Source organism: Rhodotorula paludigena (assembly GCF_050403205.1).
Source record: "Rhodotorula paludigena JCM10292 DNA, Rt_paludigena_JCM10292v1_ctg2, whole genome shotgun sequence".
Classification (NCBI taxonomy): Eukaryota; Fungi; Basidiomycota; class Microbotryomycetes; order Sporidiobolales; family Sporidiobolaceae; genus Rhodotorula; species Rhodotorula paludigena.
The window spans coordinates 463,712-490,728 of NW_027481456.1; the positions used below are offsets into that span (position 1 = coordinate 463,712).

Here is a 27,017-nt window from a genome sequence, read left to right on the forward strand (position 1 = left end):
AGCACTGGTGGTTTAGTGGTAAAATTGGGCATTGCCAGCTTCGTCTGAGTTGCCTAGCCCCGGGTTCGATTCCCGGCCAGTGCAGTTTCTTTTGCTGCTCGACGTGCGCACTGCTTTTGCTCGGCATCCTTCCGACATTCTTGAGTGCGCATCACACAGCACGACCCGGCCCGTGCATCTGCACCGCCCACTTGCGCCCCCGCACGTTCCGCTGCACCGCCTCATCGTCGTCTCCTCGACCTTACGGCTTCATCCTTCCACCCCTTCTGAAGGCCGCGATGCGACTTGCGCTGGATTGTCTGCTTCTGCCTGCGGGACTTGCGCTTGCTGTGTCTCAGCACCCGCTACAGCTGCAACCTCTCCCGCCGATGCACCTGCCAGACGATCTTGACGGAGGCGCGAGGACGGCGTTGTCCGGCGAGCGACAGGCTCGACTGTTCACGCCGACGAACTACACGAGCGTTGAAGGATGTGCGTATGCCCCGCACATCACAGCGAGAGCGCCAGACTGACCTTGATCTCCTCGGCGACCCTGTTTTCGTGCCGCACACTCCGTTTCTGCTGCCGCTATCTTGTCTTGCTTCTCGTTCGCTTTGTTTTGGAACTCACGTCCCGCGGCGCCGACCGCAGACTTCGTGCAGTCTTCTCCGTCGTTCAACTCGACCGACTTTGATCCACTCACCTCGTCCTTTGGCCTGATCGACCGCACACCCCGTCGATGGTCCTCTTTCCGCGAGCGCGTTGCGCAGCTCAATGCTCAAGCCGACGAGCACACGGTGTACAAGGTGTTCTACCTCGCAAGGCACGGCGAAGGATGGCACAACGTCGGCGAGCGAGAACACGGTACCGAGGCCTGGAACAGTTACTGGAGTATGCTGAATGGGGACGGGAACATCACGGTGCGCTGCGTGATTAGCAGATTTTCATCTGAACCAGCGGCATCTGACCGCAATACCGGACAGTGGGGACCTGACCCGCTTCTCACCCCGACGGGCGTTGCGCAAGCCCGGCGTAACACCGACGCCTGGGCTATCGAAGCTGCAGCCGGCGCCCCTCTACCGCAGCGACTTTACTCCAGTCCGCTCAGCCGGGCCATGTCGACCTTGGACATCACCTGGCATGACCTGCTGCTCAAGGAGGGTAAAGCAATCCCGCTCGTGAGGGAGAACCTGCGGTATGTCTCCTGCACTCCAGTCTAGCGCCACGAGTCCTAATCGCTTAGTATCTGAGCAGAGAGGTGCTTGGCGTACATACCTGTGGGTTTCGCCGGATTCCGTCTCCTCCCTTAGCCTCCTGCTGACTTCGTATTTCCCGTGTCGTAGGCGACAAGCGAGAGACAAAAAGCAACATCTCCAAGCGGTATCCTGCCTTCGCGTTTGAGGTGCCGTTCTCTGAGCACGGCAAGTCTTCACACCTGGCCGCGGACCCCTGCTTTCCGCGGGGCGCCGTCTGAATTTCGATGCCTGCAGACCAGCGCTGGAGCCCAGACTGGCGCGAGTCTGACCAGCAAGCCGCGTTCCGCATGCAACAAGTCCTGAACCACGTGTGTTTGCCCATTCATACTTCCAGCGTTGCACGGCTGATCCCGATGTCGTCCCGAACATGCAACACCCAACACAGATCTTTGCTGCCGAAGCAGCAACCTTCATTTCGATCACGGCGCATGGCGGCGCGATCAAAGCGCTCCTTCGCGCGTGCGGCCACCCGAACCCGGACTTGCACGTCGGAACGGGCAGCATGGTCCCCGTCGTTGTCAAGGCGGTCGAGTGCGTTCTGTGCGAGTCCACTGTCCTGTAGATAAGCTAACGATCTCGATCTCGCTCAGCAATCCTCGGGAAACGAATGAGCTGCTCGCAGGCGGGCAGAGCATTCCGGCGCCGGTTCCGACCAATCCGTCGTATGCACCGCAGGCTCGGCGCACCAGAGACTTGTAGACTTATGCAAGCACCGCTCTGTACTCGAGAGTCGACTTTGCATTGCCGTCGTCACTTCCGCTCAAGGGAAGCTGCGGAGGCTCGCTCGTCCTTCTCTCTGCAAACACAGAGCGGGCCGCTGCTCAGAGGTATGCGTCTGTTATTGCCGCGCCACCGCCATCCCTTCTACCGCAAGGACTAGCAGGCTGCAGGCTCGCCTCAAAAACGTCTCCCGCAACGCCACCACCGAAAAAAGCGAAAGAACCCCGCGCCTCTTCACGCTTGACGCTCGCCATCGTCTTCCTCCTCCTCCTCGAGCCAGTCGAGACACCCCGCCCCGCATCCCCTCCATCGGATCGGAATGTTCCTCACCTCGCCCTTCGCTCCTCCAGCCGCACCCGCCGCTCCGCCCGCCCCGCGCTTCAAGCTCGCCTCGGAGACCCACTCGATCCGCTCCACCGCCGGACGCACGAACCCCTTCGCGCCCGCGCCCGTGAGCGCGTCGGTGTGCGCGGGCGAGCGGCACACGTGCGAGAGCGGGTCGAAAGGCTGGGTTGGGCCTGCGAAGCCGTCGGCGCGAGAGTGCGCGGACGACGAAGAGGGCTGGCGCGTGCGCGGGAAGGACGAGGACTGGGAGGAGAAGGACGAGGTCGGCGCGGTCGACGCTGGCGACGAAGGGGTGAAGAAGGTCGAATGGAACGGGGCGAAGAGGTGCGCGGGGAGAGCGTCGCGCAGATATTCGACGCCTGGAGAGTAGAGTTGAATGTTCCGCGCTGGAGCTGACGATGACTCGCTGTTCGCAGTCGAGGCAGTATCGTCGAGCAAGACGCGCTGGGCAATCTCGCTCAGCGAAGGAACCGTGTAATGCCTCGTGAGCGGACCGTGAATGCGCCGCCGCCGCCGCTGAGGGCGCGAAGGGGCGTCATGCGAAGGCGAAGCAGGCGTGTCGTCGGGCGAAGCGAGGGGTGGAGGCGGGAGGAACGGGTTCGGGTGCAGGGTGAGGTTGGCGAGGTTCTCGAGGTCGAGGATCTCGGCAGGCAGGTACTGGAGGTGATTTCCAGCGAGGGAGAGCTCGTGCAGATTGACGAGGCGGCCGATGCCTTCGGGCACCTCGTCGAGGTCGTTGTTGCGCAGCGAGAGGACCTGGAGGTTCGGCAGGGACCACAGGGCGTTTGAGATGGAGCCTGTCGTGAGGTGGTTGCCGGACAGCATCATGAAGACGGGAACGGTGGTCGTAGGAAGAGTCGAAGCGGCGAAAGGAGCGAACGAGCCGGACGAGGTGCGGCCAAAGAGGCGGTTCGACACCTGCGCGTCGGGCACCCTGGTCGCCGGGACGGACTGGGTCCGGCTCAGCATGCGCGAGGTGCCGGTCGGCTTGAGCGCACGGAGCGTCGAAAGCTCCCAAACGGCATTCGGCACTTCGTCTAGGTTCTGCCCGCTGCAGTTCGGGAGACTCGCGTCAGCCCTCGCTCGACAGCACGTGCCTCGCGGTTTCGACGCACCTCAGCTGAATGTTGCCGTCGGCGTTGAACACGGCGCGGTCGATCGCCTGCGTCCAGACGAGGCTGGAGGGGAGCGCGGCGGGCGGCGATGACGTCGGGAACGGGCTCGGCAGCTCGTCCTCGCTCTGTGATGCGTCCGCGCCTGCCTGAGCACCTCCATCTGCCCTCCACGAGTCAAAGAAGTCGTCGTCCTCGTCGTCACCTGCGGATGCGAACGAGACGACGTTGCCGGAGCGAGGTTGGATGAGCGCATCTGCGTCGTCGAGCGCGAGGTGCTCGAGCGCAGGCGGCGCGCCAAAGAGGGCGGTAACCGCCTGTGACTGGCTGCTCGAGCGGAACGAGCGGCCCTTCTCCTCGTCTGGCGGGCGGAACGGGAGGTTGGTCGTCGAGCGGAGCGGGCGCTTCGAGGTGAAGAGCGGTGCGGCGGGCTCGGTGACGGTGCGGCGGGTGCGCGACTCGAGGGACCACTCTGGGGCGGTCCAGCCCTTTGCTGCTGCCGAGAAGGGGTTCGCAGCCATGGGTGTCCGGGGCAGGAGAGGGTTCGAGCGGACAAGCGAAGAGCGAGGCGGTGTCGCGCGGGTTCAGGGGAGGAGGCGAACGTGCCTGCGCGCAACTTCGCCGCCCTTTCCCCACTTTGCTCGTACTGGCCGCCCCTTTCTCTCTCGTGCCCACCTTCGTAGGCAGTCACCTCAGAACATGGCTTTCGTGCACCGCCGCCTCGTCACCTTGTACGTCCCAATCCCTCGCCGCTCTCTCCTCCCTCTCCTCCTTCTCGTCGTCCCGCTGAAGACCTTCTCGGATCCCTTCAGCGGCGCCCTCTCCTTCCTCGCCGGCGCCTACGCCCGCATCGCCTACACCCGCGCAGCGACCAGGCCTGGCGGCCTCAGCGTCCTCGTCGAGCGCTCCTCTGGCGGCATCTGAGTGCGTTCGTCTGTCCCCTTTCACGAGCCGAGAGGTGGGGAGGTCTCGTGAGCCCGCGTGCAGTGGCGATCGCGGAGTGGTGTCGCTCGTGCTGATCTCCTGCGTCTCTGCAGAGTCTCTCGGCATCATTTCCAGCGCATTTCGTCGTCTGTGGCCGTGCCAGGGAGGAGGAAGACTCGCCTTCGTCTGTCTTCGCCGGATCTTGTACCGGACCTACCCTTTGCTCGCCGTGTCTCTCCTCCCTGTTGATTGTGTTCCATAGCTGTACTACCTCGCAACCCACTCCTCGTTTCCCAGTCCCGCGTCTATCTCTGTGCCGCCCTGAGTCTCAGTCCGCAAGCACGATGCTCCTCTCCTAGGTCGTGACGACAAAGGCGGGGCACGTCCCGCCGCGCTCGCCGTGCCAGTAACGGAAGCCCTCGGTGATGGCCGACCAGTGCGCCCATGCCGCCAGAAGGATGAGGACGTGGAAGATTTGGTGCGAAGAGAGCAATAGGTCGAACGAGCCGGGAGAGAAGCGCTCGGGCACGCGCTCGGCATAGCTGGGGGCAGAGTAAGAACGATGAGTCTGCAAGTGCACTCGTACCACTTCAAGGAATCCGGCGCAAGGTGGAGCCATTCTGCCTTTGAGAAGGTCGAGGTGGAGGGGGAGGGAATCGCGAATGAAACGCACAGTAAAGCGCCGACAATGTACAGTGCACCACCGAGGGCCAGCCATGCGAGTGATATGGCGACCGATGCGCCCTCGAGCTGCGAAGAAAGGCGGTTCAGGCGAAACTTTGGAAATACACGGCTCACAAGAGCCGAACCGCAACGTACTCCATAGCGCAGCACAGCATGCCCAACGGGAAATACGGCGCTCAGTCCGAGTGCAATGAAGAGCCATGTGCGGATCCTGCGGAACTCGGGCGTGCGCGCTTTAGGCGAAACGATGACAGCCATCGTTGCTGCGGGAAAAAGGGTCGGCACCCAGCGATACGAAGCGGAGTGCACGCACCTGCTGCAAAAGTGTAGATCAGGGCAACGTAGGTGTTGCGCAGATGCGGATCACCTGTGGGAAAGACGAGGCGGGGGCCGTATGTAAGCTTCATGTCCCAAGCGGTGCAGGCGAAAGAGACGCACAGAAGAAGCCGTAGTGAACAAGCGGGACAAATGTGCCCGAAATCAGCACAACAATGCCGACGTAGTCGAGGCGGTTCCAGGCAACGGCGACTTCTTGCGAGTGCGCAAGGAAGGTATGGAAGAAGGCGGAGAAGCCTGAGAGGTATTGAGCCGTCAGCCCAGCCTGGAAGCAATCGTCTCGTGTGATTCTTGTGGATTTCGAGGGAGGGAACGTACCGAGGCAAACACTCGCCGACAAGAGGAAGGAGGCGAACCCGACCGTGTCGGCCCAGGTCACGCTCGGCTGGGCATCATTCGGGAATGGGTAGGGTATACCGGCTATGGGGGCTCGCCAGCCCTGCCGCCCGTGCGTGAGAGAACCAGCGGGTGAGAGGTCGAGGAGGAGGTAGAAGACGGTAAGGACGGTGATGGTCGCGCCGAAGAGGTGTGTCCACTGCGAGGCTGGCGCCCTCAGCTTATGTCTAGCTGCTCGAAGCCGTGGCAGCACTCACGATGTTGACGGACTCGTTGTGCCAGCCGGCGATGGAGCGGACGCAGCCGAGGTATGAGCGGAAGAGCGGGCGATAGCCGGAGGTGATGAGCGGATTGTCTCGTTGCCACGCCTCGAGCTGGTCGTAGCGCAGCAGGCCCTTCATGGCGTCGACGAAGAGGGACGAGTAGACGAGCCCAACCTCACCGGCGAACTTCATCAGTTCGGCGATCGGCCTTCACGAGCACCGCCTCATCCTCTCGTCTCGCGGCCTCTCCGCGAGGCATCGCTGCGGCCTGTATTCCGCTGTCAAGGTACCTTGCTATCGCTGCGCACGGCCTAGGTCCGTGGGTCGTACCCGCACGGCTATCGAGCACGTGACCCGGCAACGCGCACGGCGGGCGCACAGCCGGAACGCGCGCGCCGGATTGTTCGGCTCCCAGCTTTCGGCCCGCCGACTCCTTTGCTCTCTTTCTGGCTCTTCCCGCACCTTACTGCTGCTCAAGATGGCCTCACTCGACACGTCCGGAGTCCGCTTTCCCTCGGTCGTCGAGCCCTCGCCGCTCCCGCACTCCTCGAACACGGTGAGCACCCCACCCGCGGTCCGACCGCCAGAGGATCGTGTTGATTTCCTGTTCGACCCGCAGGCATTCGAGTTCTTGTTCAGCCAACCCTTCCGCAAGGGCACGGCAACGTGGGAGGCCTCGCCCAAGGAGCTGCAGAAGCACGTGCTCTCGCCCATCCCGCCCGAGAAGCCCATCTTCCGCGACGGCAAGACCAGTGCGTGCGCTTGCGAACACGCTCACAGTCGCAAAACTCACGACGTCGGAATCTGTAGGCGCAACCCTTTCCTACGGCCGCCTGTACCAGGATGCCTTGACGGTCGCATCATCCCTGACCGATGGGATCCTCAACCTCAAGCCTGCTCCCTTGTCCGCATCAGACCCGAAGATCAACCGCGGCGCCATCATTTCTCCCACGGTCCTCCTCCACCTACCCAACTGCCTCCCCTTTGTTACTCTCGCATACGGCGTTCTCGCTTCGGGCCTGACTCTCACCGCCGCCAACCCCGTCTTGACGCCGCAAGAGCTTGCACACATTCTCACGCTTTCCCAGCCTGCTGTGATCGTCACGACCGCTGCGGGCGTTGCCAACTTCCAGCTCGCGTACAAGCTCCTCCCGGCCGACTTGCAGACCAAGCTGGGCTACGGTACCAAGGCCAACATCTTTGTCGTCAACACGGACGCGGACGATTACGGCGCATCGGCGGCCGCTGTCGCTCCGCCTCTGCGCAACCTGGGCGGCTGGACCGTCAACGACTGGAAGGTCCTCCTCCCCGCAAACCCCAAGCCCTTCACGCCGCCCAAGTACACGGGCAGCGAGGACGCGCTCCGGGCGGCTATGATCTTCTGGTCGTCTGGCACGTCGGGCAAGAGCAAGGGCGTCGTCCTCACGCACCGTGCGATCGGCTCGGCGCTCATTGCCGTGTGGCACGCTTCGACTCTCGGCGAGAACGAGCGACTCGTCGGCTTGCCGCCTTTCTACCATATCGTGAGCGCTCCTCCAGTGTCTTCACTCTGCTGAATCGCTAAATTCGCTCCACACGCAGTTTGGCTGGGCCAACGTGCTTATGGTCGGCGTCGCATTTGGCGCAACGGTCACAACCGTTAGCAAGGTGGGCCCAACACCGTCCTGAGTGTAAAGCAGAGGCTGACTTGTCGTGTGCCGCAGTTCGACCCTGTCTCGTACCTCAAGATTGCGCAGGAGACGCGCGCGACACACCTTCACTTCTCCCCGCCCATTGCTGTCCTTCTCGCCAAGAGCCCCCTTGGTACGAGTCTCGACTCTCGTGAGCTTCGGATTTCGCGCTGATCGCTCCGTTTTTAGTGGATGGCTTCGATCTTTCCTCCGTCCGCGGCTGTACCTCCGGCGGCGCACCTCTCGCGACCAGCGTCATCGAGCAAGTGTACAAGCGCCTCAACATTCTGATCAAGATCGGCTACGGCTTGAGTGAGACGGGCGGCGCGACACAGCAGCAGAGTATGACCTGGGAGGATCTCAAGAAGCAGCTCGGCAGCTGCGGTCCGGCTTACCCTGGCACCGCGATTCTCGTGCGCTCTGTCGAGACGGGCAAACGTGCGTGACCCTCCCTTGCTCGACTTCCGATAGCCCGACTCACGCCTACCCGCTCGCAGCTGTGGACGTCGGCCAAGAGGGCGAGATCTGCATTCGCAGCCCGAGCAACACGATCTCGTACCTCAACAACCCGGACGCAACGAGCGAGTCGTTCACCGAAGACGGGTGGTTCTGCACGGGCGACATTGGCAAGCTCGACGGGAACGGCAACTTGTACATCACGGACCGCCTCAAGGAGCTCATTAAGGTCAAGGGGTGCGTCTCTCGCTCTGATCGCGGTGCAGTCGCACCGCGCGGCTCTGTCGCAAATCGCGCGCGAGACATTCGCGTACAACCAGGCTCACGCGATGCACCTCTTCCACAGCTTCCAAGTCTCGCCGGCAGACCTCGAGGACTCGCTCTGCGCCTCTCCGCTCGTGCAAGACGCAGGCGTCACGTCGATCTACCACCAGGACCACGCGACGGAGTACCCGCGCGCGTACGTCGTGCCGTTCGACAAGGAGGTCCTGAAGGGCGGCAAGAAGGGCGAGGAGTTTGCGCACGAGCTGCGGAAGCACATCGAGGGCAAGCATGCGCCGTACAAGTGGTGCGTCTATCTTTCTTTCCTCCGTCGCTTCTTTCAGGGCGGCGGTCTGACGCTCGTGCTTTACTCGTAGGATCCGCGGCGGGTTCGTCCTCGTCGACGCGGTGCCGAAGAGTCCGGCGGGCAAGATCCTCCGCCGCCTGCTCAAGGACTGCAAGGGCGTCCACGTCCAGGTGTACGAGGAGAAGCCGCGCGCTAAGCTCTAGTCCGTTCTTGCACCACCCCGTCCGGCTTCGTCTCGCCCTTTCCGCTCGCTGTTGATTCTGTACTTCTCGCTCCGTTGTCGGTTCGGTCGCGCGTATTATGCAGTGCATGGTCATACATCTCCTGGCTGTCCCCCTCCTACAGACAAGAGGACATCGAAGCGCACCAGGCGAAGAAAGGAGAGCGAGAGAGCGATAAAGACGGAGAGCGAACGAAGGTGAGGATGTCTAGTGGTGCAAGGCGGCGCGCCGGTGTCGTGCGCGTGGGTCGCGCAAGCTGGTCGTCGGCAGTCCCTCGAGTTGGTCGAGGACCCGCTCAGGTTCTTCACGAGCCGTGGTGCGCGCTCTTGCGTGCGTCGCCGCGGTCTCGTGGGCGGCCTCGCTGCGCGTTGTCGTCCTCATCGTATGCGCTGACCGCTGGGACGATGGCGATGACTCGGCGGCGGGAGTTGCGCGAGCACGAGGCGCGGACGAGGCTGGACGGGAAGAGGCGAAGCGTGCAAGTGTCGACGAGATGCCAGCGACGCGCGTCGTGTCCACCGAAACTGTGCGCACTGCATTCGACGACTCGAGGACAGTCGAGTCGCTGGAAGAAGCGTCGGGATCGGGGGCAGTCGACGAAGCCGACGAAGCCGACGCGCTTGACCCGCCCGCCGCCACGGCAGCATCGCGCTCCGCCTCTCTTGCCGCGTTGTTGCTCACTGTTACGCCAACCGCAACGGCGATAGCGACGAGGACGACGAGCGCAATGAGCCAGAAGGCGACCGCCTTCTTGACGCGCTTCTTCTTCTGCTCGTCGGCCAGCTCGCTAGCGCTCGCGTAGTCGCGCATCTCGTACGGCTCGCGCTTCCCGTCGTCGAAGTCCACGGCGCGTTTCTCGTCGTACGAGTCGATGCTTGCGAACTGATCGAGCGCAGGCGGAAGGGCGGCCGAGGAAGCGTCCGAGTCATTTGGCGCCCGACCTTGGCGGCCACTCAGCGAGCGGAACGGCATCGGCGAGTCGTGCGCCCGGTAGGACGCATCAGACCCTTTGCGCTCGGTCGGCGGTCCGGCGTACGTTTCGGAGACGGTGTACGAGGGGCGAGAGTCGCCATGGCGCACAAAGGAGCCACCCGTCAACGCGTCATGTATGCTTTGAACTGGCTCCCTGCTGCTTTGCCCGGGATCGCGGAAGGGGTCTTGGGGACGTGAAGAGGGATGAGCGGCCGGGAGCGGCGGGAGAGGGAGGTCCGGCGGCGGCGGCGAGTCGGTGATCTGGAAGCGCTGCTGGTGCTGCGGCGTAGGCGGGTCCTGTCGGCAAACAAGGGGCTTGTCCTCAAGCTCTAGCAAGCAGCGAGATCGCTAGAGACGCACGTCCAGGCCCAGCTCGTGGATCAACCGCTCTTCCGGCGTCTCCGACCGCGTGTTCGGCGCGATGCTTGCGGTGAAAGGACTGACTGGCGTCGTCGGCGAAGCACTGGCAGCATACGGATGTTGCACGGGGAATCGGAATCCAGGCTTGCCGGTCGCTGGTGGCGGTCGGGACCGCCGGTTCACGGCGATGGGCGGTGGCGGGTGTCCGACGGGCATCACTGCACTGCAAAGGAAGTAAAGACTGACAGGGCGTCGCGTCCAGCGCCGACGGCCACGATGAGGAGCAGCAAGAGGCGGCGAGCGGCAGACACGACAGCATGCGCGCGCGACTTTGGCCGTTGGAGCAGACACCGAGCGCAGGGCCAGCACGCGGAGAAGTGGGCTGCGGACATCCAGCGGGTCCGTGCGGGTCCGCAGACGCTCTTCGAAAGCGGGTCGAGCGGAAGGACGAGGTGAGCAGCGTGAGTCACAAGTCGCAGACGCGCAGCGCTGGACGCGTCACGAGGCAAAAGCAGCCTCCTTGACTGCCAGAGTGGGGCTTTTTCGGGCGGGAACGAGGAGGGTCAAGTATCAGGCGGATGTCAAGTTGGCGGACGACGGTGACCGCGCCTTCCATCGTTGCACACTTCTTGCAGAGAGCTGCGAGCAGTTCGCAGCTGCGCGAAAGGCTCATTTACGCGCCCTTAGAGCTCAAACGCGCCTCACTGCGCTTCACTTCCACTCGCCGCTTCCTCATCGCTCGTTCCCTTTCGCGCGCGTCGACTCGGCCAGTGCAGCACTATGCCACGAGCAAGCAAAGCTGCAGATGACGAAGAGCCGCTGTCTCGCCAGGTCCGCCTAGCTAGCCCTGTTCGCTGTTGCAGAGGCGCGCGACGAGCTGACCTTTCTCGCGTGGGGCTGTGCTGTCCGCTCAAACAGAGCCTGAAAGCCGCCGTGTGGTATACCGTGACCAAGGTACGCTCATTCAGTCGTCGCTGGTGCTGCGACAAGCCACGCAGGCTAACGGAAGCTTGTGCTGCTCGCCCAGATCGCGCAGGAAGAAGGTGAACTGCGGATAGTTCTGCTCTTTCGGCTGTTCGGTGGCAGCTAACCCATGTGATCCGACGGCAGAGCTGTCGCTCCCCTTCGCCGCGTCAGAGCACTTCGTCGCCACGCTCGCAGAAGTCGTCTTTCAGCAAGCTCGTACGTCCTGTTTCGTGCTGCGTCCCCATTCACGTCACTGACTTCAGCTCGCTCTGCAGTCTCGCTTGGGAAGGATCTCGAGCGATTTGCAAAGTGAACTTCTCCCGGCTCACGTTGGTGACGGCATGCTCACGGAGTTCGCCTCGCAGTCACGCTGGCCGTCTCACCATCAACGCCGACGATGTAAAGGTGCGAGCTCTCTTATCCTCCGGTCCCCGCTTCGCGTAGGTACTGATTTGAAGATCTACAGCTTGCTGCACGGCGGAATGAGCCCCTCGTAAGCCGGCCTTCCCCCGCCATCCTGGATCTTGCTGACCGCCAGCGGATCCGCAGTACGAGCTCCTGTGCACAACCGCGACCCAGCACGGCCTGACGCTTGCCGACATCAAGGCCGACTCTGCCGCGTCAACTTCCAAAGCCAGCAAGGTTAAGGCGCCGCGCCTTGCCGCGGGCAAGTCGACGACGACGGCCTCGACGAGCAAAAAGAGCTCGACGTCGGCGGGCAGCGAGGGCGCCAAGGAGAGGAGCAAGTCGAAGGAGAAGAGCAAGGTCAAAGAGGACAAGAAGGGCAAGAAGCGCGCCGAGGAGTCGGATGCCGACGAGCAAATTGACGACCCCGACGACGACGACGACGAGCCGCGCCTCGCCGGCGGGTTCGTCAAGGCGAGCGCGCTCAAGAAGTCGGCGTCGCGCAGCAAGGGCAAGGGCAAGGCTGTCGTGGCCGACTCGGAAGACGACGACGATGAGGACGGCAGACGTGGGGGATCGAGCGGGGACGAGAGCGAGGAGGTCGGCGCCAAGCGCAAGCGCACGAGCAAAAGCGGCGCAGGCACGTCGAAGAAGCGACGGAGCGCAGAGTAGCGTGTTGTAGATCGGCTCTACCTCGCAAGAAGACGTCGAGTCCAGCGCCCTCTCGTGATGCAGAGAAGTGTCTGTTTGCCTTGCGAGCTCAGCTCTTGTAGAGGAAATACACCGCCTCGCCTGCCACGACGGTACCGACGAGCGCGATGATACCCGCGACAATCATCGGAGTGTTGCTAACGGGCGGCGGCTCCTGCTTGGAAGCTGCGAATGAGCGCTGTGCGCGAGGGCGAGGAGAATGCACGGGACTGCAGCGTACCTCGTCTTCGTCCTCAAGATGGTGATGATGATGTCGGTGATGGTGCTTTGGGTGATGCTTGTGCCTGTGGTGGTGTTTGTGGTGGCGTCGAGGCTTGAGAGTGCAATCTCCAGAATCAGCGCGTACTTGTTGACGTTTCATCAGGAATCACATACTGCGACGTCATCCTGGTCTTCTTCCCTGCGCGGATGATGGTGATGGTGGTGGTGCTGTCGTTGCGCAAGCGGGTCAGGTCAGTCTCGGATTTCGGCGCAGTGACGCATCGAGTTCGAGGGGCGCACGTGGTGGTGCACATGCTCCTGTTGCGTTGAAGCAAGTCAGTTCTGCCCATGCTGTAACATGGGAGGCAGCGTGATGCGCACCGGTGGATCCTTGTCTCCGCCTGCATCTGAGTCCTCGTCGCTCAGCGCATCCTTCTCCGCCTCGACCCGCTCCTTCTGCGCCTTCCGCTTCTTCTTCTTCTTTCTCCGCTCCGCTGCGATCAGTTTCGCCTCCTCGACGCGCCCTTCGCGCTTCATCTCGGCGTCGCGCTCCTCGCGCTCCTCCTTCTGCTCCTTGCGCCGCTTCGCCTTCTGGCGCGTCTGTCTCCGCCGGCGGGCGTCGTCCTCGGAATCGTCCTGTGAGTCGTCCGTCGGCGTGACCGAGTCGTCTTCTCGCCTCCTGCCCGACCCCTTCTCCAGGTCAGACAGGTCGTCGCTTGCGGTTGCGTCGCTGAGACTGTCGTCGGCATCAGCCTTGCCTTTGCCTCTTGACCGACCTCCTTGATCCCGCCCCTTTCCCTGTCTCGTGGGGACAGACTCGTCGCTCGAGTCGGGATCGTCATCGTCTTCCAGCGAGTCGTCCGTGACAGTCGACCCGCTGAGCGAGCCGTCGGGCGAGGGCGAGCGACCGCGCTTCGACCGCTTGGATGACGAGCGCCGCAATGGCTCGTCGGTTGCGTCTCGGTCCGACTCGGAGCCTTGGAGCGTGGAAGCTTGCGAGTCGTAGCTGTCTCTGCGGTTATGGGACGAGCGCGAGCGGCGTCGGTGCTCGTGCTCACGCGACCCGTGGTCGCGGCGAGCCATTCGACCAGCACCGTGAAGTACAGACGGAGAGTCAAGCAGGTAGGGAAACTCAGACTCGAGCTGCGGCTCAAGAGGAGGCGAGCGGACCGGATGACCCGCGGAGCGGACGAGAGAGACAGGAGAGCAGCGAGCAGGGTTAGCAGGCGCAGTAGCAACTCATCTGCAGCAGTGACTGAGAAGCTCGGGAAGCACAGCATAGCCAGGATGGCGGATGTCGAGGTCGACGTCGCAGGCGAAGGAACAGCTCGTCCTCCGCGCCGCTCGAGGATGTCGTCGCTCACCGTGTGCGTGCTTGTTGGGGCGTGTACTGTGATTGTACTGGCTGACTGACTCTCGGCACCCAGCTACCCGCTCAGCAGTGCGTCTTGTCGCCGTTCTCGCGCCCCACCTCGCCTTGTCGCTGATCTTGACCTCTCGTGTCCGTCGTCGACGCGTTGAGCAGACTACAGCTTTGCCGTAAAGGAGCAGCAGCTTGAAGAGGACCCTTCTGTCGTCGCCCGCTTGCAGCGCCTGTGCGTCGCCGTCCCGCTGCAGCCGTTGACAGCTCCCGGCTGACCCCCTTCCCGCTTCTGCAGCGAGTCCGACTACGAGCAGTATGGCATGCGCCGCACCGTCGAGGGGCTCATGATCGTCCACGAGCACGGTCACCCGCACGTCCTCCTCCTCCAGGTCGCCAACGCCTTCTTCAAGCTCCCCGGCGACTACCTCAAGCCCCACGAGGGCGACATCGAGGGCCTACAGGCGCGCATGCACGCGCGTGTAGGCCCGGAAGACCCCGCGGTCAAGTCGGAGAATGACGGAGACAGCGAGATGAACGGCGGCGGGTCGTACACGGCGCAGGACTGGGAGATTGGCGATGTCGTCGGCCAGTTCTGGCGGCCAAACTTCGAGTCGTTCATGGCGCGTCCGTTCCGTTTGTACTGACGGGAATCCTGCTAATCCTTCGCCGCGCAGTACCCCTACGTACCCGCGTGAGCCTCCTTGTCCCGCCTGTCAGAGCGACCTTCTTGACTGACCCTTGTCACGCGGCTCAGACACATCACCAAGCCAAAGGAGGTCAAGACGTGGCATCTGATCCAGCTTCCCGAACGTCGTGCGTACCTGTTCGGAGCGTCTGCTGTGTGTGCCCCGCTCACCCGCAACTCGCCGCAGGCATCCTCACGGTTCCGAAGAACATGAAGCTCGTCGCGCTCCCGCTCTTTGAGCTGTACGACAACGCTGTGCGGTGCGTTGGTACGCGAATGTACTCGAGTGAAACCGACTGACGCGTCCGATGCTCTCCGCAGGTACGGCCCGCAACTCGCTTCGCTCCCTGCGCTCCTCTCGCGCATCCACTTTGTCTACCAAGACTGATGAAGTGCTCTCCACGTCGTCACTGTCGATACCCTCGCACCTCTCTCGCCTCTCGTTGCCGTGATGGGCGCTCGCATACCCTTTGTTCTGTTGCCACCGTTGCATTGCAAGTTCCGCGTCGTTCGAACTGAAGTCGTCCAGGTGAGCTGACCGTAGAGCAAGCTCATCTGCGAGTGCTCGAGCCTGATGGTGAGGTGAGGGGTGCGAGCCAATGAGGGCGCGAGCGTGTGGCGCTCGGAATTGGGCTCGGGGAGGGAGAAAGAGAGAAGCGGCGGCGCAGGGGGAAGACGCGCTCTGTGCGCTGCATCGTGCCACCGCCGCTTGAGCGCGCTGTGCCCGCCGCCCTTCGCCACTCTTCGCTCTGCTTGCCCGTCCAGCGCGTAGCACGCACAGCTCTGCTCGACTCAGCGCGCGTCACCCCTCCGCCCGAGCCCGCGCACGACCATGGCGTCGTCCTTCTCCCAGCAGCTCCTGCACAACGCCACGGTCCTCGTCACCGACTTCATCGAGTCGACCAAGGAGGTTCACACCGACCTCTACCAGGGCGTCGACTTTTCGCAGCTCAACTTCCTCGAGCGGGCATGGGCGAGGTGCGGCCCGTTCCTGTCGCGCCTGGTTCACCGAGATCCGCTCGATCGCGCTGACCCTCGTCCGCCTTGTGTACTGAACAAACAGCTGGTACTCGTACATCGGCAACCCCATCCTCGCGACGGGCATCATGAGCTTTGTCATGCACGAGGTGCGTCTCTTCCGTCAGCTCTCGCACATCGACTTCCGTTGACATCGCCGCTGTTCTCCTCAGGTCGTCTACTTCGGCCGGTGTCTCCCGTGGATCGTAATCGACCGCATGGGCTGGTTCCAGCAGTACAAGCTGCAACCGGTGCGTGGATGAGTCGTTCGACTGCGCGAGTAACGGCAGACTGACCCGTTTCACACTCGCAGAACAAGCAGCCTTCGGCTAAGCAGCAGTGGGAGTGCACAAAGGCAGTGCTGAAGGCGCACTTCTCGGTCGAGCTGCCGCAGGTTCGTCCCGTTTCGCTATCCTGCAGCGACTTGCGACGCTCACACTGGCGGGCGTGCAGATCTACCTCTTCCACCCGATGGCGGTCTGGGCCGGCATGCAGACCTACGAGGTCCCGTTCCCGTCGCTGTGGAAGCAGATCATCCCGCAGGTCATCCTGTTCTTCTTCATGGAGGACACCTGGCAGTGCGTCTCCCCCGTTCCCCTGCCCTCCCGCTTTCCGCCTCGTTGACGCATTCTTCGTGTGCAGCTACGTCGTCCACCGCATCATGCACCACCGTCGCCTGTACAAGTACATTCACAAGGTCCACCACGAGTACAGGTGCGCTTGCGCATTCTTACACCTCTCGCGGATTAGTCTGACCCCCTGGCCTCTACAGCGCGCCTTTCGGTCTCGCTGCCGAGTACGCACACCCGATCGAGGTTCTGTGCGTACCTCAGTCCTCCGAATCACGTCATTCAGGACCTGACTCTTCCTTCTTGCAGTGTGCTCGGCCTCGGCACAGTCGGCAGCCCGCTTCTCTGGTGCTGGCTCAGCGGCGGCAACATGCACCTCATCACCATGTACCTCTGGATCTGCGGCCGTCTGTTCCAGGCCGTCGACTCGCACTCGGGGTGAGCTGCGCCTTTCGCCCCCTTCTCGCCGCCGCTTTTCTGCGGTCCCGTAAAGTCATTGCTGACGTCGCTTTGTGTACAGCTACGACTTCCCCTGGAGTCTGCAGAACTGGCTGCCCATCTGGGCCGGCGCCGAGGGTCACGACTGTGCGTCTCCACCACTCCTTCCCGCGCCCTCGTCCTCGCGCTGACCCGCTCCCGCACTTTGCAGACCATCACGAGAAGTTCGTCGACAACTACGGCTCGAGCTTTGCCCACTGGGACTGGCTCCTCGGCACCGACAAGAAGTACAAGAAGCACCGCGCTGCGCAGAAGGCCGAGAAGGAGGCGCTCGCGACCAAGAAGGTCAAGTGAGCGGCCGGGCCGCCTTGGTCTTTCTCCGTGTTGTGATAGAAGCAGTTGCTTGCCCCGCCGTCGCCGTCATCGTTTTATCCTAGAGGCTGTGCGCGCCGTTCGTTCTGGAGGAGGGGAGGGACAGCGATGGCGGCTGTCCCTTTTTCGCTAATCATGCCACCTTTGCAATTTGCTCGTTCCACCTGCATACTCTTGTCCAGCGTCGTCCCAGTCAGAGCGGCCGTGAGCGAGAAAGTGCCTCATCGCCTTGTGGGTTCTCCTGCTTCGTCTCGTTCCGCTCTCGTCGCCTCGTCGCCTCTCGAGCTTGTGCCGGACGAAGAGAAAGATGGCCAGTGCACCAGAAGGCACCCTGCCCGTCCCGCCCGCGACCGCCGCGCAGCTGTGCGTCGCCCTCAGCTCGCCTCTCTCTCCGCACTCGTCGCTGACTCTCTCTCGCCGCTCTCGATCTCCTGTGCCTCGCTGAACTCGCTTGGGCGCTCACAGGACGCCGGCAGAGAAGTACCAGCTCATCACGCAGAACCTGGCAGAGACGCTCGGCGGCGAGCAGCTCCGCGCTCTCCTCGAGGAGCGGGATGCGGTCGCTTACTGGGGAACGGCACCGACCGGGCGACGTGCGTAGGCGTCTCACTGTCTATCCTGCTGTGGCTGCGGCGGCCCAACTCGCCGCATCTCACGCTGCAACAACATGCGGAGGCACTTCGAGCTGATCTTCCACTTCGTTGCGCGCAGCGCACCTGGGCTACTTCGTCCCGCTGACCAAGATCGCCGACTTCCTCACTGCTAGTGTCGAGGTCAAGGTCCTCCTTGCCGGTGCGTCACTGGCCGCTGCCCTGTTTGGCCCCCGCCCTTGCAGCGGGGCGCTTCTCGAATGCACCGCTTTTCCGGTGCATGAGTTGCGACGTATGGAGTGCTGACTTGCATGCTTGCATGCAGACGTCCACGCCTTCCTCGACAACCTCAAGGCGCCGATCGAGCTCGTCGAAGCGCGCGCCGAGTACTACCGTCGCCTGATCACCGCCGTCTTCCGCTCGCTCAACCTGCCCCTCGAGCGCCTCAAGTTCGTCGTCGGCTCGTCGTACCAGTACGACGCCAAGTACAACCTCGACAAGTACAAGCTCACGTCGCTCACGACTGAGCACGACGCACGCAAGGCCGGCGCCGAGGTCGTCAAGCAGGTCTCGTCGCCCCTCCTCTCCGGCCTCCTCTACCCTCTCCTTCAGGCGCTCGACGAGGAGTACCTCGGCGTCGACTTCCAGTTTGGCGGTGTCGACCAGCGCAAGATCTTCACCTACGCCGAGCAGTACCTCCCCAAGATCGGCTACAAGAAGCGCTCGCACCTCATGAACCTCATGGTTCCCGGCCTCTCGGGCGGCAAGATGTCGTCGTCCGACCCCAACTCTAAGATCGACTTCCTCGACACGCCCGCGCAGGTCAAGTCCAAGATCCAGAAGGCGCACTGCGCTCCGGGCGAGGTGGAGGGCAACGGTGTCCTCGCCTTCATCCGTCACGTCGTCGTTCCCATCGGCGAGCTGTTCAAGGGCCAGGGGCGCGCTTCGGCGCGGTCATGGGTCGACGGCGACGCGCCGGCCGACGCCGTCTTCACCGTCAAGGGCGACCCCAAGTTTGGCGGCTCGGTGCGCCATTTCCGCACGCCCGACGAGCTCGACGACGCGTACGCGGCGGGCGACGTGCACCCGGGCGACCTCAAGGCGGCGACCGTGCAGGCGATCAATGCGCTCCTCGCGCCGATCCAGGCCGAGTTTGCCGCCGACGCCGAGTTCCAGGCGGTCGAGCAGCGCGCGTACCCGCCCGAGGTCAAGGCCGTCCCGGCCAAGAAGAAGGAGAAGAAGTACACGCCCAAGCCGGAGCACCTCAAGACGCCCGAGGAGAAGGCGCGCGACGCGGCAAAGGCGGCCGAGGCGGCTGCGAAGGAAGGCGCCAAGAAGGGCCTCAACGAGGTCGAGCAGCTGCGCGAGGCCGTCGTCGACACGCTGTCGCAGTAGACGCGCTCTTGAGGGCTTGTACCGGTTGCAGCCCAGCCATCCTCATCGGTGGCTCCGTCTCCCGTTTCACCCTGTGTCGTATCGCATCCTTCTCTGCTGCAGCCATACAAGCCTTTGATCGTGTTTGCTCGTGACGCGGAAGTGAAAACCGAGAGCCATGGAGCGGTATATTGGTCGTCGGAGAGGCGAGAAGCTGACCGACTCTCAGCTCACTCCGTTCCGGAACCCAGTAAATGACGCACAACCTATGTAACACTCTACTGAACCTTCTGCTCGCCCTCCCCCGGCAGCTGCTCCGTCGGCGGCAGGTACTTGGCCGGGTTGAGGATCCCGCGCGGGTCGAACAGACGCCGCAGCTGCTGCATGACCTCGATCGCGGCGTCGCTCTTACTGTAGTGCACGCTGTTGGCCTTCATGAGACCGAGACCGTGCTCGGCCGAGATGGAGCCGTTGCGCTTGGCTATGGACAGAAGCGAGAAAGTGTCAATGTTAGGAGGATGAGGAAGGCGGAAAGCCCTGGACAGGTTTGCAAGCCGCGAGAGACACGCACCCGTTGCTTCGTAGACCCAAGGCTCAATGGCGCTCTCGACCTTCTCGTCCCACTGCTTGGCGACGATGTTGATGTGCAGGTTGCCTGGGTGCAGAGATGGGTCAATTTGCCGGGTCCTTCGTACCCGCCGAGCTCCGAGACTCACCGTCTCCGATGTGACCGTAGCCGACGACCGTCTTGATGCTCCCGTCCTCGATCAAGCCCTTCTTCGCGAACCTCTCCCTCGCTTCTTCGACGACAGAGTACATGGTCGGGAGGGGCAGGCTGATGTCGTACTTGTAGACCTTGCCCATCTTGCCTGCTGCCTCGGGCAGAGACTCGCGGAGAGACCACAGGGACTGCACCTGGGTCTCGTCCTGCGCAAGGGTGCCGTCTGCGATGATGCCGTTCTCGAGAAGCGACTCGAGGAGGCCGCCGAGTTTCTGGTTGGGTCAGGATGATGTGGAGAGGGGTGGCGCGTTTTCGAGCGAGTGGGGGACGTTCAGACGGCGGGGGGACATGGGGGCGATCAGGTCAGTGGGGGTTTGCGATGAAGGAAGAGAAAGCAGGACAGACCTCGTCATCGTGATCCTTGTTGCTGCCGCTCGTCTCAATGAGAACGTAGAACGCCCTGCCGCCCTCAGGCTCACTCTCAAACGGCGACTTGGCGCCGGTGTGGTGGAGGACCAGCTCGAGGCCCTCCTGGTCGAAGAACTCGAACGCCGAGAGGATCTCGCCGAGATGTGCGCGCGTCTCCTTGAAGACGGTCTGGACCGACTCGAAGTCGGGGACGGAGAGGACGGCGACGTTGATCGCCTGTGGAAGGGGGAAAAGCGGGGTGAGCGGGTCACCCGAACGACGGGCGGCGCCGAGCATCGTGGACAGAAGGAGCGCCGCCTTGCAGTAACGGATTACGCACACTGGGAAGCCGAGGAGTCATGATGGACACGCCCGTAACGACGCCAAGCGTGCCCTCGGCACCGACGAAGAGCTGCTTGAGGTCGTAGCCTGTTTCACGCGAGCACAGTCAGCCGAACACGCGCTTCGCCCGACGAGAACGCGCGTTTCACGCACCCGTGTTGTCCTTGCGCAGCGCGCCAGCCTTGCCATCGCCGGGCATGTTGATGCTGAGGACCGTGCCCTTCTCGTCGGGGAGGACGGCCTCGATACCGAGGACGGTGCCGTGCAGGCTGCCGTAGCGGAGGAGGCGGAGACCACCGGCGTTGGTCGAGACGTTTCCGCCGATGTGGCACGAACCCTTGGCGCCGAGGTCGAGCGGCATCATGTAGCCCTTGGGCGCAAGGTAGTTGGACAGGTTCTCGAGAATGCAGCCCGCGTCGACCGTGAGGATACCTGGAAACCGAGCGTGAGCTGGAGAGCTCAGTGGAGGACGCAGAAGAGAGGGACCGCACCAGAGACATCGTCAAACTCGCGGATCTGGTTGAGCCCCTCCGTGTTGAGGATCAGCTCGTCGTACAAGGGCACACCGCCGCCGACGAGACCGGTGTTACCGCCCTGCGGGACAACTGCGATGCGTTGCTTGTAGCAGTAGGCAATGATCTTGGAGACTTCGTCCGTCGTCTTTGGCTTGAGGAGGATGGGCGAGTTGCCGTGGTACTTGTCCATCCAGTCGACATTGTAGCTGACGAGGTCGTCGGCCGACGCAGTCGCCCACGAGCCGTCGGGGGAAGGGATGGTCGTAATGACGGAAGAGTCGGACGAGAGGACGGAGCGGAAGAAGGCGACATCCTCCGCATCGAGCTTCTTGAAGTCGGGGCGGCGGGGCGGGGCGGGTCCGAGTGCGCGGGCGGCGGACGTCGAGAATGTCCGCACAACTGCCGCAGAAGTGCTTGCGGCCGGGAAGCGCGAGGCACGAGCGAGGCCAAGCGGGGCAGAGGAAGAGGAAGCGGTGGCGCCGACAGCAACGCGCGCTGTGGGCTGAGCGGTGCGCTTGAAGGCGCGGGCAGATGCGCCGAGGGCAGCGGAGCAGCGGGCCATGCTTGCTGGAGCAGTTGGGCGGGAGCAGCGGGAGCCAGATTGCGCGCACTCTTACCGCCGCAAACGCCGGCGCACGCAACCGCGACTTTGTCCACCCGACCCGGGCCGCCGTCGAGGAAGCAAAGACACTGTTTGCACAAAGCTTTGAGAGAGTTTCTATAGCTGATTACACCGCCAGCAGGGGTGCACTCGAGTGCAGGTCTCAGGAAAGGGCCCAGAGTGAGAGGCGCGAGAGGGGGACGCCGCATCGCCCGCCCCTCGTCGCAACGGCCCCATCGCGCCTCGCCTCGCCTCGTCTGCCCCGTCGCCGTCCCCGCCAAGCCTCTACACGTGCGTGCAGCCGGGCACTCCACAGTAGACCTGAGAGCAGACCCACTCACGCTCGACGCGCGCGACCCGCAGCCCCCCTCGCTCTCCGCCCACACGCCCGCAATGGCCGCCGACTCTTCCTCCTCGCGCGAGGCGCACGTCTACATGGGCCGCATCGCTGAGCAGTGCGTCTCTCCCCCTCGCTCACCCGCCCAGCCGCTCTCCACCCCGGCGAGGTTGCCCCGTTCGGTCAGACGACACGCCCCTCCAACGCGGCCGCCGTTCAATGCGATGGACGGTCATGCGCGTCTACAGGCTAGCGGTATCGCCATTTAGGCCCAGTACAATGGCTGGGACGCGCTCAGCTCTCCTGCATCGGGCGGGCGCGAGGCTGGACGGGGAGCCAGATGGGTCGACGCGAGTAGCGATGATGCGGGTCATCCGCCACAACACGCTCTGCTGCGCGTGTGAGGACAATGAGCTGACGCTGGCACTCCTGCCTTCTTTCTGACGCGCAGGGCGGAGCGCTACGATGAGGTGTGTTCCGACCGCCTTGGCCCCCCTGTCGGCCAGTCCCCTCACCGTCTCCTCTCGTGCAGATGGTCAACGAGATGAAGGAGGTCGCCAAGCTCGGCGTCGAGCTCACTGTCGAGGAGCGAAACCTCCTCTCGGTCTCGTACAAGAACGTGATCGGCGCCCGCCGCGCCTCGTGGCGCATCATCTCGTCGATTGAGCAGAAGGAGGAGGCCAAGGGCAACTCGAGCCAGGTCCAGAAGATCAAGGCCTACCGCGAGAAGGTCGAGGGCGAGCTCTCGGACGTCTGCAACGACATCCTCGACGTCCTCGACAAGCACCTCATCCCCTCTGCCCAGGCTGGCGAGTCCAAGGTGCGTTTTCCCGCCGCCATCTGTACGCGCCGCCATGTGCAACTCACGCTTGTCGCATGCAGGTCTTTTACCACAAGATGAAGGGCGACTACCACCGCTACCTCGCCGAGTTCGCGTCGGGCGACCAGCGCGAGAAGTCGTCCGAGGCGGCGCACGAGTCGTACAAGACGGCGTCCGAGATTGCCACGTCCGAGCTCGCGCCGACGCACCCGATCCGCCTCGGCCTCGCGCTCAACTTCTCCGTCTTCTACTACGAGATCCTCAACTCGCCCGAGAAGGCGTGCCACCTCGCAAAGATGGCGTTCGACGACGCGATCGCCGAGCTCGACACGCTGAGCGAGGAGTCGTACAAGGACTCGACCCTCATCATGCAGCTCCTGCGCGACAACCTCACCCTCTGGACCTCGGACCTCTCGGCAGATGCGGAGGAGCCCAAGCAGGAGGACAAGGCCCCCGAGGCCGCCGCACCGCAGGGCGAGGAGGCTGCTTAAAGCGCCTCCCGCGTGCATCTCCCCCATATCGCGCCCCCTTCTCTCTCTCTCTCTCTTTCACCCGTCGTAGTCGCGCCGTCGTTTTTTGTTCCCCTCTCTCGGCCTCTTGTGACCTGATGCGCAATTCCTTTACCAAGTTGACTCGCTACGGGCAAGGCCACTACGCAGTCTGCCCATGCTTGAGAGAGACTACATTTTTTGCTACTGGCTGCGACGACCTGGCTCGTGCGCGTCTGCCGAAGGAGCGCAGCTTGGCACGTATGAGTTGGCGGCTTCACAATCAACTGGCGCTCGTGGGATGGCGGTCTTGAGTCTCGGTGAGCGCGGCGCGGCGTCGACAGCGCAGTCCGAGGCGCACCGCTGGTGCCCGCAGCAATCTTCGCTCGTGCCGACGACGTTGCTGCCGCGCTGCTGTCGGACGTCTCGGTGGACGGTTCGGGAGCAGTACCCGACTCGGTCCCATTCGCACTGTCAGACAGGCGAGATACGATTGTGCATAAAGCTTGCTTGTTTTACGGGGAGGTGAACTCACCTGTGGGCGAACAAGCGCGAAAACCGTTCGTGGCGAGTTGGGACCGCGAAGGTCAGAAGTTGTCGGTCTAGGCGCAGGGGAGGATGCTGGCTCGCACTGGCTATTGACGACCAGCGGGCGCTTAGCCCGGGAGAGGATGGGAAGGACGGCGCAGACAGCAACAAGAGCCAGCATCTCGCAAACGGTCAAGGGAACGAGAGACGTTGGAGTCAGCGAGGACAGCATGCGAAGGACGCAGAGATCAACGTGGGGCCAGACGAGCCCGTTTCGCGGGAAGCGGCTGCCGCAATGGTCTGAGAAGAGGCGCATGCACGTCGACCGGTCTGCGCGCCAGCAGGCCGGGTCCGAGAGCTTGACTCGCGGTGACGCCCACTCACGCGGTGCAGGAGCATGCGCAGGCCGGCGCGAGAAAGCCCTGAAGAACGAGGCAAGCGGTGGGCAGCGAGGAGAGAAGCGGAGGCAGACCAGAGTCGAAAGACAGAGCGGAATGAGAAGACTCGGTGTAGATGCGAAATGCGGCGCTAGGAATACAACGGAGGAACGGAAAGCTCAACGATGACGTCCTCACGCCTGCTGAGCCGGGGCATGCGACTGCGGTGCTGCCACCTGCTTCGCCTCGCGGTGGATCTCCCTGCGGAACGAGACGTGGCACTCGTGGCACAAGTGGTGCGCAAGCTTGGGTGCGCCGCACGACGGGCAGGAGACGAGGTCTGTAGGCAGGTGCACCCTGTGATCAGCAGGGAGTACATTTCGAAGGTGAGAGAGCGAGGGAGGCGGCGGCGCACTCTGCTTCTCCTTGAGACCCTTGTTCGAGCTGCGCATGCGCTTTGCGCCGTGCGTGGTTCGCCGCTTGGGCACGGCGAAGACCCAGGGCGGGAGGAGGTCGCGAAGGCCGGAGAGGGTGTCGGGGATAAGGGAGGCGAGAGAAGGCAGGGAGGACGAGGGGAGGGCGGGCGCGGCGGAGAGGGAGACGGAGAAGGACGCGGGCGCGCTCAATGCGCTGCTCGCAGCCGTGAAGACGGCGGGGAGGGACGGCGAGGCGGACGAGCGGAAAATTGGCGAGGCGGACAGGAGGGACGCCGCGAGTTGCCGCAGGGGCTGACGGCTAGTGCGAAGGGTTGGAAGTGCAACGGCGGCCATTCTGAAGTCGCTGGTGGGGCGTTGACGACGGGACGAGGCGTAGTCGCTGGACGGGAGCGATGAAGACGACGAGCGGCGACTGAGGGCGTTGCGCAGGGTCTGCGGGTCTTGCGGGTGTCTGTGCGCGTACTTTGCGGCTGCTTGTTGCTCTACCCGGCTCGAAGGCGCCTTCAAGCGGTGACGGCGGGTTTCAGGAGCAGTCGACGCGGTCGCCGTTGCTTCTTGTCCTCCTCGCGACTGCCCATCTCGCTCGAACGCGGTTCATACGCCTGCGAGGTGCACCAGCATGGAACTGTGCGGGTCTCACTTCCAGCCTGTAGGCTCTATGCAGCTCACTCGTCGCGTTCACCTACAGCTCGAAAGACCCCACACCCGCTTCTCAGGCCGAATCGCTCCACGAGGCTCAAGGCGGTACGAGCTATGCTTGCACTCGGAATGCACAAACTAACGTCGCACCGCAGGTCCGCGCTCGGAGACGTCGTCGCGGCCTCGCGGTCTCCTCGACCTTCCGGACGAACTAATCGAGCACATCTTTCGCGACGTGCGCGACGACTTGGACCAGTCAAAGAGCGCGTCCGCTGCGCGTGGTCTGCGCATTCCGCTCGAACAGGCCATGGTCAACAAGCGAATCTACGCCCTCGCTGCGCCCTTCTCGTGGTCGACTATCAATGCAACCGTTTCAGCAAACAAGCAGTCCTCCTTCTTGGCTCGCTTGGCAGCCGCAACTTCAATCCACTCGCACATAACGCGGCTGTGGCTTCACCTTCCGTCAACGGCGCCCGTCCTCGCCCTGGCCGCTCTCCCTTCCCTCCCTCGGCTCGAATACCTTTCGATAAGCCTCCACCCCAGTACCATCTACCCCGACAAGCTCGCCGACATCTCGACAAGTCTCTCTCTTCTTCTCAGCAGAACGCCTCGGTTGAATCATCTCGCCGTGTTTGATTATGGCCGCCTTCCCCCGCCTCAGACTGGCCCGCTGGCCATTTCTGGCCTGCGTACCCTCGAGGGAACGGCCGGCAGATGGATCCACAGTGCTATAAGGGCAAACACTGTCGACCTTCGCACGGTCATCCTTGATGGAAATTACGACTTTTCGTCTATCCCTATCGAGTGGAACTCGCTCGTCGCACTCAATCTCTCGGGTGCAACTTCGCCACATTGGATGCGCGGCTTTACGGACTCTGTGCGGGGCAGTATTCACGTGAGTCTACGTGGTTTGCATCATTCTTCCGCTGCTGACAGTACCTTTGCGGACGCAGTATCCGCAAAGCATCGCTCTCCGTCATCTCACCGTCAGCTTCCTTGATCGCTTCGAGCAGGCCCCGCCGGGCTGGCGCAGCTGGTTTCACTGATTCTTCCACGCCATCCGCACTCTGAACGTTGCGACGCTGCACATCACCGACTTTGACGCGCTCAGCTGGCCTCAAGTCAACTTTGAGGTTCCTGTAACGGTCCTGCGCATTTGCGGCAACTGCAAGCTCTACCAGGATGTGCGTCTTTGTGCCTTTGTCTCGTCAATGGATCCTAATCTGGTCTTTTGGCGGTCCGCAGGACACCCTCAAACACTTCCGATCCTTCCTGGCCACCTTTCCCGCGGTCCGCAAGCTCGTCATCGAGCACTGCTCGTTCTCCGCTGCCATGGAGACGGCAACTGCACCCGATTTTGTCCGGCCGCTCGACACCGCGACGCTCGCCATGCGCATTCCGCACCTCGCCGCCTTCGTCGTCTTTCTGGAGACAACGTCCGTCCTCGAATTCCGCTACATCGGCGAGCTCGACGAGTATACCGTGCGGTGGCGCAGGCACAGTCGGAGTGACCCACTGGTGCGCGACGCGGTGCTGTAGTCTTCCCGTGCCCTTGTCCGCATCGTTGTCCCTCTCGCTGCACAATTCGAAGACGCCGCCGCTCGGTCCGAAGCATCCACCTGATGCTCGCGCATCATTGCCAACCAAAGAGAGAACTTCCTGTGAGAGAAGCCTCGAAACTGTGTCCGACACGTGCGACTCGACTGGCAACGTCGCTTTTCTCTCTGTCGCTACATCGCTGCGAACTCGACGAGGCGCAACTCGCTCACACTATGCCCCACATCAACGCCCTCCTCGTTTACCTCCGCAGCACACCCATCCTCGAATTTCGTCACCTCTCTCACGTCAGCGATCTCCAGCTCTGCTGGACCAGGACTCAGCGGGAGGAAGCCTTTGTGCGAGGCAAAGTGT

At 63.1% G+C, this 27,017-nt stretch overlaps 14 protein-coding genes across 14 annotated transcripts; 8 read left to right on the forward strand and 6 right to left on the reverse strand.

Moving 5' to 3' along the window:
* Positions 1-368: 368 nt before the first annotated feature.
* PMU1 (putative phosphomutase) lies at positions 369-1,934 on the forward strand (the record flags this gene model as incomplete). The annotated part of the gene is made up of 8 exons (XM_076645802.1): positions 369-471; positions 631-899; positions 963-1,174; positions 1,234-1,256; positions 1,323-1,400; positions 1,470-1,543; positions 1,621-1,766; positions 1,826-1,934. The coding sequence occupies 8 exons, from the start codon at positions 369-371 to the stop codon at positions 1,932-1,934; spliced, it is 1,014 nt and encodes a 337-aa protein (XP_076508672.1).
* Positions 1,935-2,189: 255 nt separating this feature from the next.
* Positions 2,190-3,933, reverse strand: JCM10292_004468 (leucine-rich repeat domain-containing protein; the record flags this gene model as incomplete). The annotated part of the gene is made up of 2 exons (XM_076645803.1): positions 2,190-3,351; positions 3,416-3,933. The coding sequence occupies 2 exons, from the start codon at positions 3,931-3,933 to the stop codon at positions 2,190-2,192; spliced, it is 1,680 nt and encodes a 559-aa protein (XP_076508673.1).
* A 758-nt stretch (positions 3,934-4,691) lies between these two features.
* Positions 4,692-6,147, reverse strand: JCM10292_004469 (hemolysin III family protein; the record flags this gene model as incomplete). Its single annotated transcript, XM_076645804.1, has 7 exons — positions 4,692-4,878; positions 5,010-5,086; positions 5,156-5,283; positions 5,334-5,387; positions 5,459-5,593; positions 5,675-5,891; positions 5,950-6,147. The coding sequence occupies 7 exons, from the start codon at positions 6,145-6,147 to the stop codon at positions 4,692-4,694; spliced, it is 996 nt and encodes a 331-aa protein (XP_076508674.1).
* A 286-nt stretch (positions 6,148-6,433) lies between these two features.
* On the forward strand, positions 6,434-8,852 carry JCM10292_004470 (uncharacterized protein; the record flags this gene model as incomplete). The annotated part of the gene is made up of 9 exons (XM_076645805.1): positions 6,434-6,511; positions 6,575-6,707; positions 6,766-7,478; positions 7,537-7,602; positions 7,659-7,758; positions 7,815-8,063; positions 8,123-8,318; positions 8,428-8,649; positions 8,720-8,852. The coding sequence occupies 9 exons, from the start codon at positions 6,434-6,436 to the stop codon at positions 8,850-8,852; spliced, it is 1,890 nt and encodes a 629-aa protein (XP_076508675.1).
* Positions 8,853-9,077: 225 nt separating this feature from the next.
* On the reverse strand, positions 9,078-10,418 carry JCM10292_004471 (uncharacterized protein; the record flags this gene model as incomplete). The annotated part of the gene is made up of 2 exons (XM_076645806.1): positions 9,078-10,139; positions 10,203-10,418. 2 exons carry the CDS (start codon positions 10,416-10,418, stop codon positions 9,078-9,080), a joined length of 1,278 nt encoding a protein of 425 aa, XP_076508676.1.
* A 564-nt stretch (positions 10,419-10,982) lies between these two features.
* Positions 10,983-12,245, forward strand: JCM10292_004472 (CENP-S family protein; the record flags this gene model as incomplete). Its single annotated transcript, XM_076645807.1, has 8 exons — positions 10,983-11,033; positions 11,121-11,156; positions 11,230-11,245; positions 11,313-11,384; positions 11,444-11,477; positions 11,534-11,573; positions 11,635-11,661; positions 11,718-12,245. The coding sequence occupies 8 exons, from the start codon at positions 10,983-10,985 to the stop codon at positions 12,243-12,245; spliced, it is 804 nt and encodes a 267-aa protein (XP_076508677.1).
* Positions 12,246-12,333: 88 nt separating this feature from the next.
* On the reverse strand, positions 12,334-13,568 carry JCM10292_004473 (uncharacterized protein; the record flags this gene model as incomplete). Its single annotated transcript, XM_076645808.1, has 4 exons — positions 12,334-12,462; positions 12,660-12,713; positions 12,786-12,803; positions 12,867-13,568. The coding sequence occupies 4 exons, from the start codon at positions 13,566-13,568 to the stop codon at positions 12,334-12,336; spliced, it is 903 nt and encodes a 300-aa protein (XP_076508678.1).
* A 267-nt stretch (positions 13,569-13,835) lies between these two features.
* Positions 13,836-14,921, forward strand: JCM10292_004474 (cleavage and polyadenylation specificity factor subunit 5; the record flags this gene model as incomplete). Its single annotated transcript, XM_076645809.1, has 8 exons — positions 13,836-13,852; positions 13,913-13,926; positions 14,011-14,080; positions 14,144-14,468; positions 14,523-14,539; positions 14,603-14,661; positions 14,721-14,793; positions 14,855-14,921. The coding sequence occupies 8 exons, from the start codon at positions 13,836-13,838 to the stop codon at positions 14,919-14,921; spliced, it is 642 nt and encodes a 213-aa protein (XP_076508679.1).
* A 444-nt stretch (positions 14,922-15,365) lies between these two features.
* Positions 15,366-16,911, forward strand: ERG25 (methylsterol monooxygenase; the record flags this gene model as incomplete). Its single annotated transcript, XM_076645810.1, has 10 exons — positions 15,366-15,511; positions 15,597-15,660; positions 15,724-15,801; positions 15,864-15,944; positions 16,004-16,128; positions 16,193-16,264; positions 16,323-16,370; positions 16,429-16,557; positions 16,640-16,704; positions 16,769-16,911. The coding sequence occupies 10 exons, from the start codon at positions 15,366-15,368 to the stop codon at positions 16,909-16,911; spliced, it is 951 nt and encodes a 316-aa protein (XP_076508680.1).
* Positions 16,912-17,236: 325 nt separating this feature from the next.
* Positions 17,237-18,914, forward strand: TYS1 (tyrosine--tRNA ligase TYS1; the record flags this gene model as incomplete). The annotated part of the gene is made up of 4 exons (XM_076645811.1): positions 17,237-17,292; positions 17,395-17,522; positions 17,641-17,721; positions 17,845-18,914. 4 exons carry the CDS (start codon positions 17,237-17,239, stop codon positions 18,912-18,914), a joined length of 1,335 nt encoding a protein of 444 aa, XP_076508681.1.
* A 257-nt stretch (positions 18,915-19,171) lies between these two features.
* Positions 19,172-21,441, reverse strand: JCM10292_004477 (FAD-binding oxidoreductase; the record flags this gene model as incomplete). Its single annotated transcript, XM_076645812.1, has 7 exons — positions 19,172-19,374; positions 19,465-19,548; positions 19,610-19,886; positions 20,020-20,259; positions 20,363-20,451; positions 20,518-20,796; positions 20,856-21,441. 7 exons carry the CDS (start codon positions 21,439-21,441, stop codon positions 19,172-19,174), a joined length of 1,758 nt encoding a protein of 585 aa, XP_076508682.1.
* Positions 21,442-21,873: 432 nt separating this feature from the next.
* On the forward strand, positions 21,874-23,128 carry JCM10292_004478 (14-3-3 family protein; the record flags this gene model as incomplete). The annotated part of the gene is made up of 4 exons (XM_076645813.1): positions 21,874-21,935; positions 22,269-22,287; positions 22,350-22,637; positions 22,700-23,128. 4 exons carry the CDS (start codon positions 21,874-21,876, stop codon positions 23,126-23,128), a joined length of 798 nt encoding a protein of 265 aa, XP_076508683.1.
* Positions 23,129-24,224: 1,096 nt separating this feature from the next.
* JCM10292_004479 (bL32 family ribosomal protein) lies at positions 24,225-24,800 on the reverse strand (the record flags this gene model as incomplete). The annotated part of the gene is made up of 2 exons (XM_076645814.1): positions 24,225-24,370; positions 24,446-24,800. The coding sequence occupies 2 exons, from the start codon at positions 24,798-24,800 to the stop codon at positions 24,225-24,227; spliced, it is 501 nt and encodes a 166-aa protein (XP_076508684.1).
* Positions 24,801-25,962: 1,162 nt separating this feature from the next.
* Positions 25,963-26,645, forward strand: JCM10292_004480 (uncharacterized protein; the record flags this gene model as incomplete). Its single annotated transcript, XM_076645815.1, has 4 exons — positions 25,963-26,001; positions 26,060-26,142; positions 26,218-26,290; positions 26,352-26,645. 4 exons carry the CDS (start codon positions 25,963-25,965, stop codon positions 26,643-26,645), a joined length of 489 nt encoding a protein of 162 aa, XP_076508685.1.
* Positions 26,646-27,017: the final 372 nt, after the last annotated feature.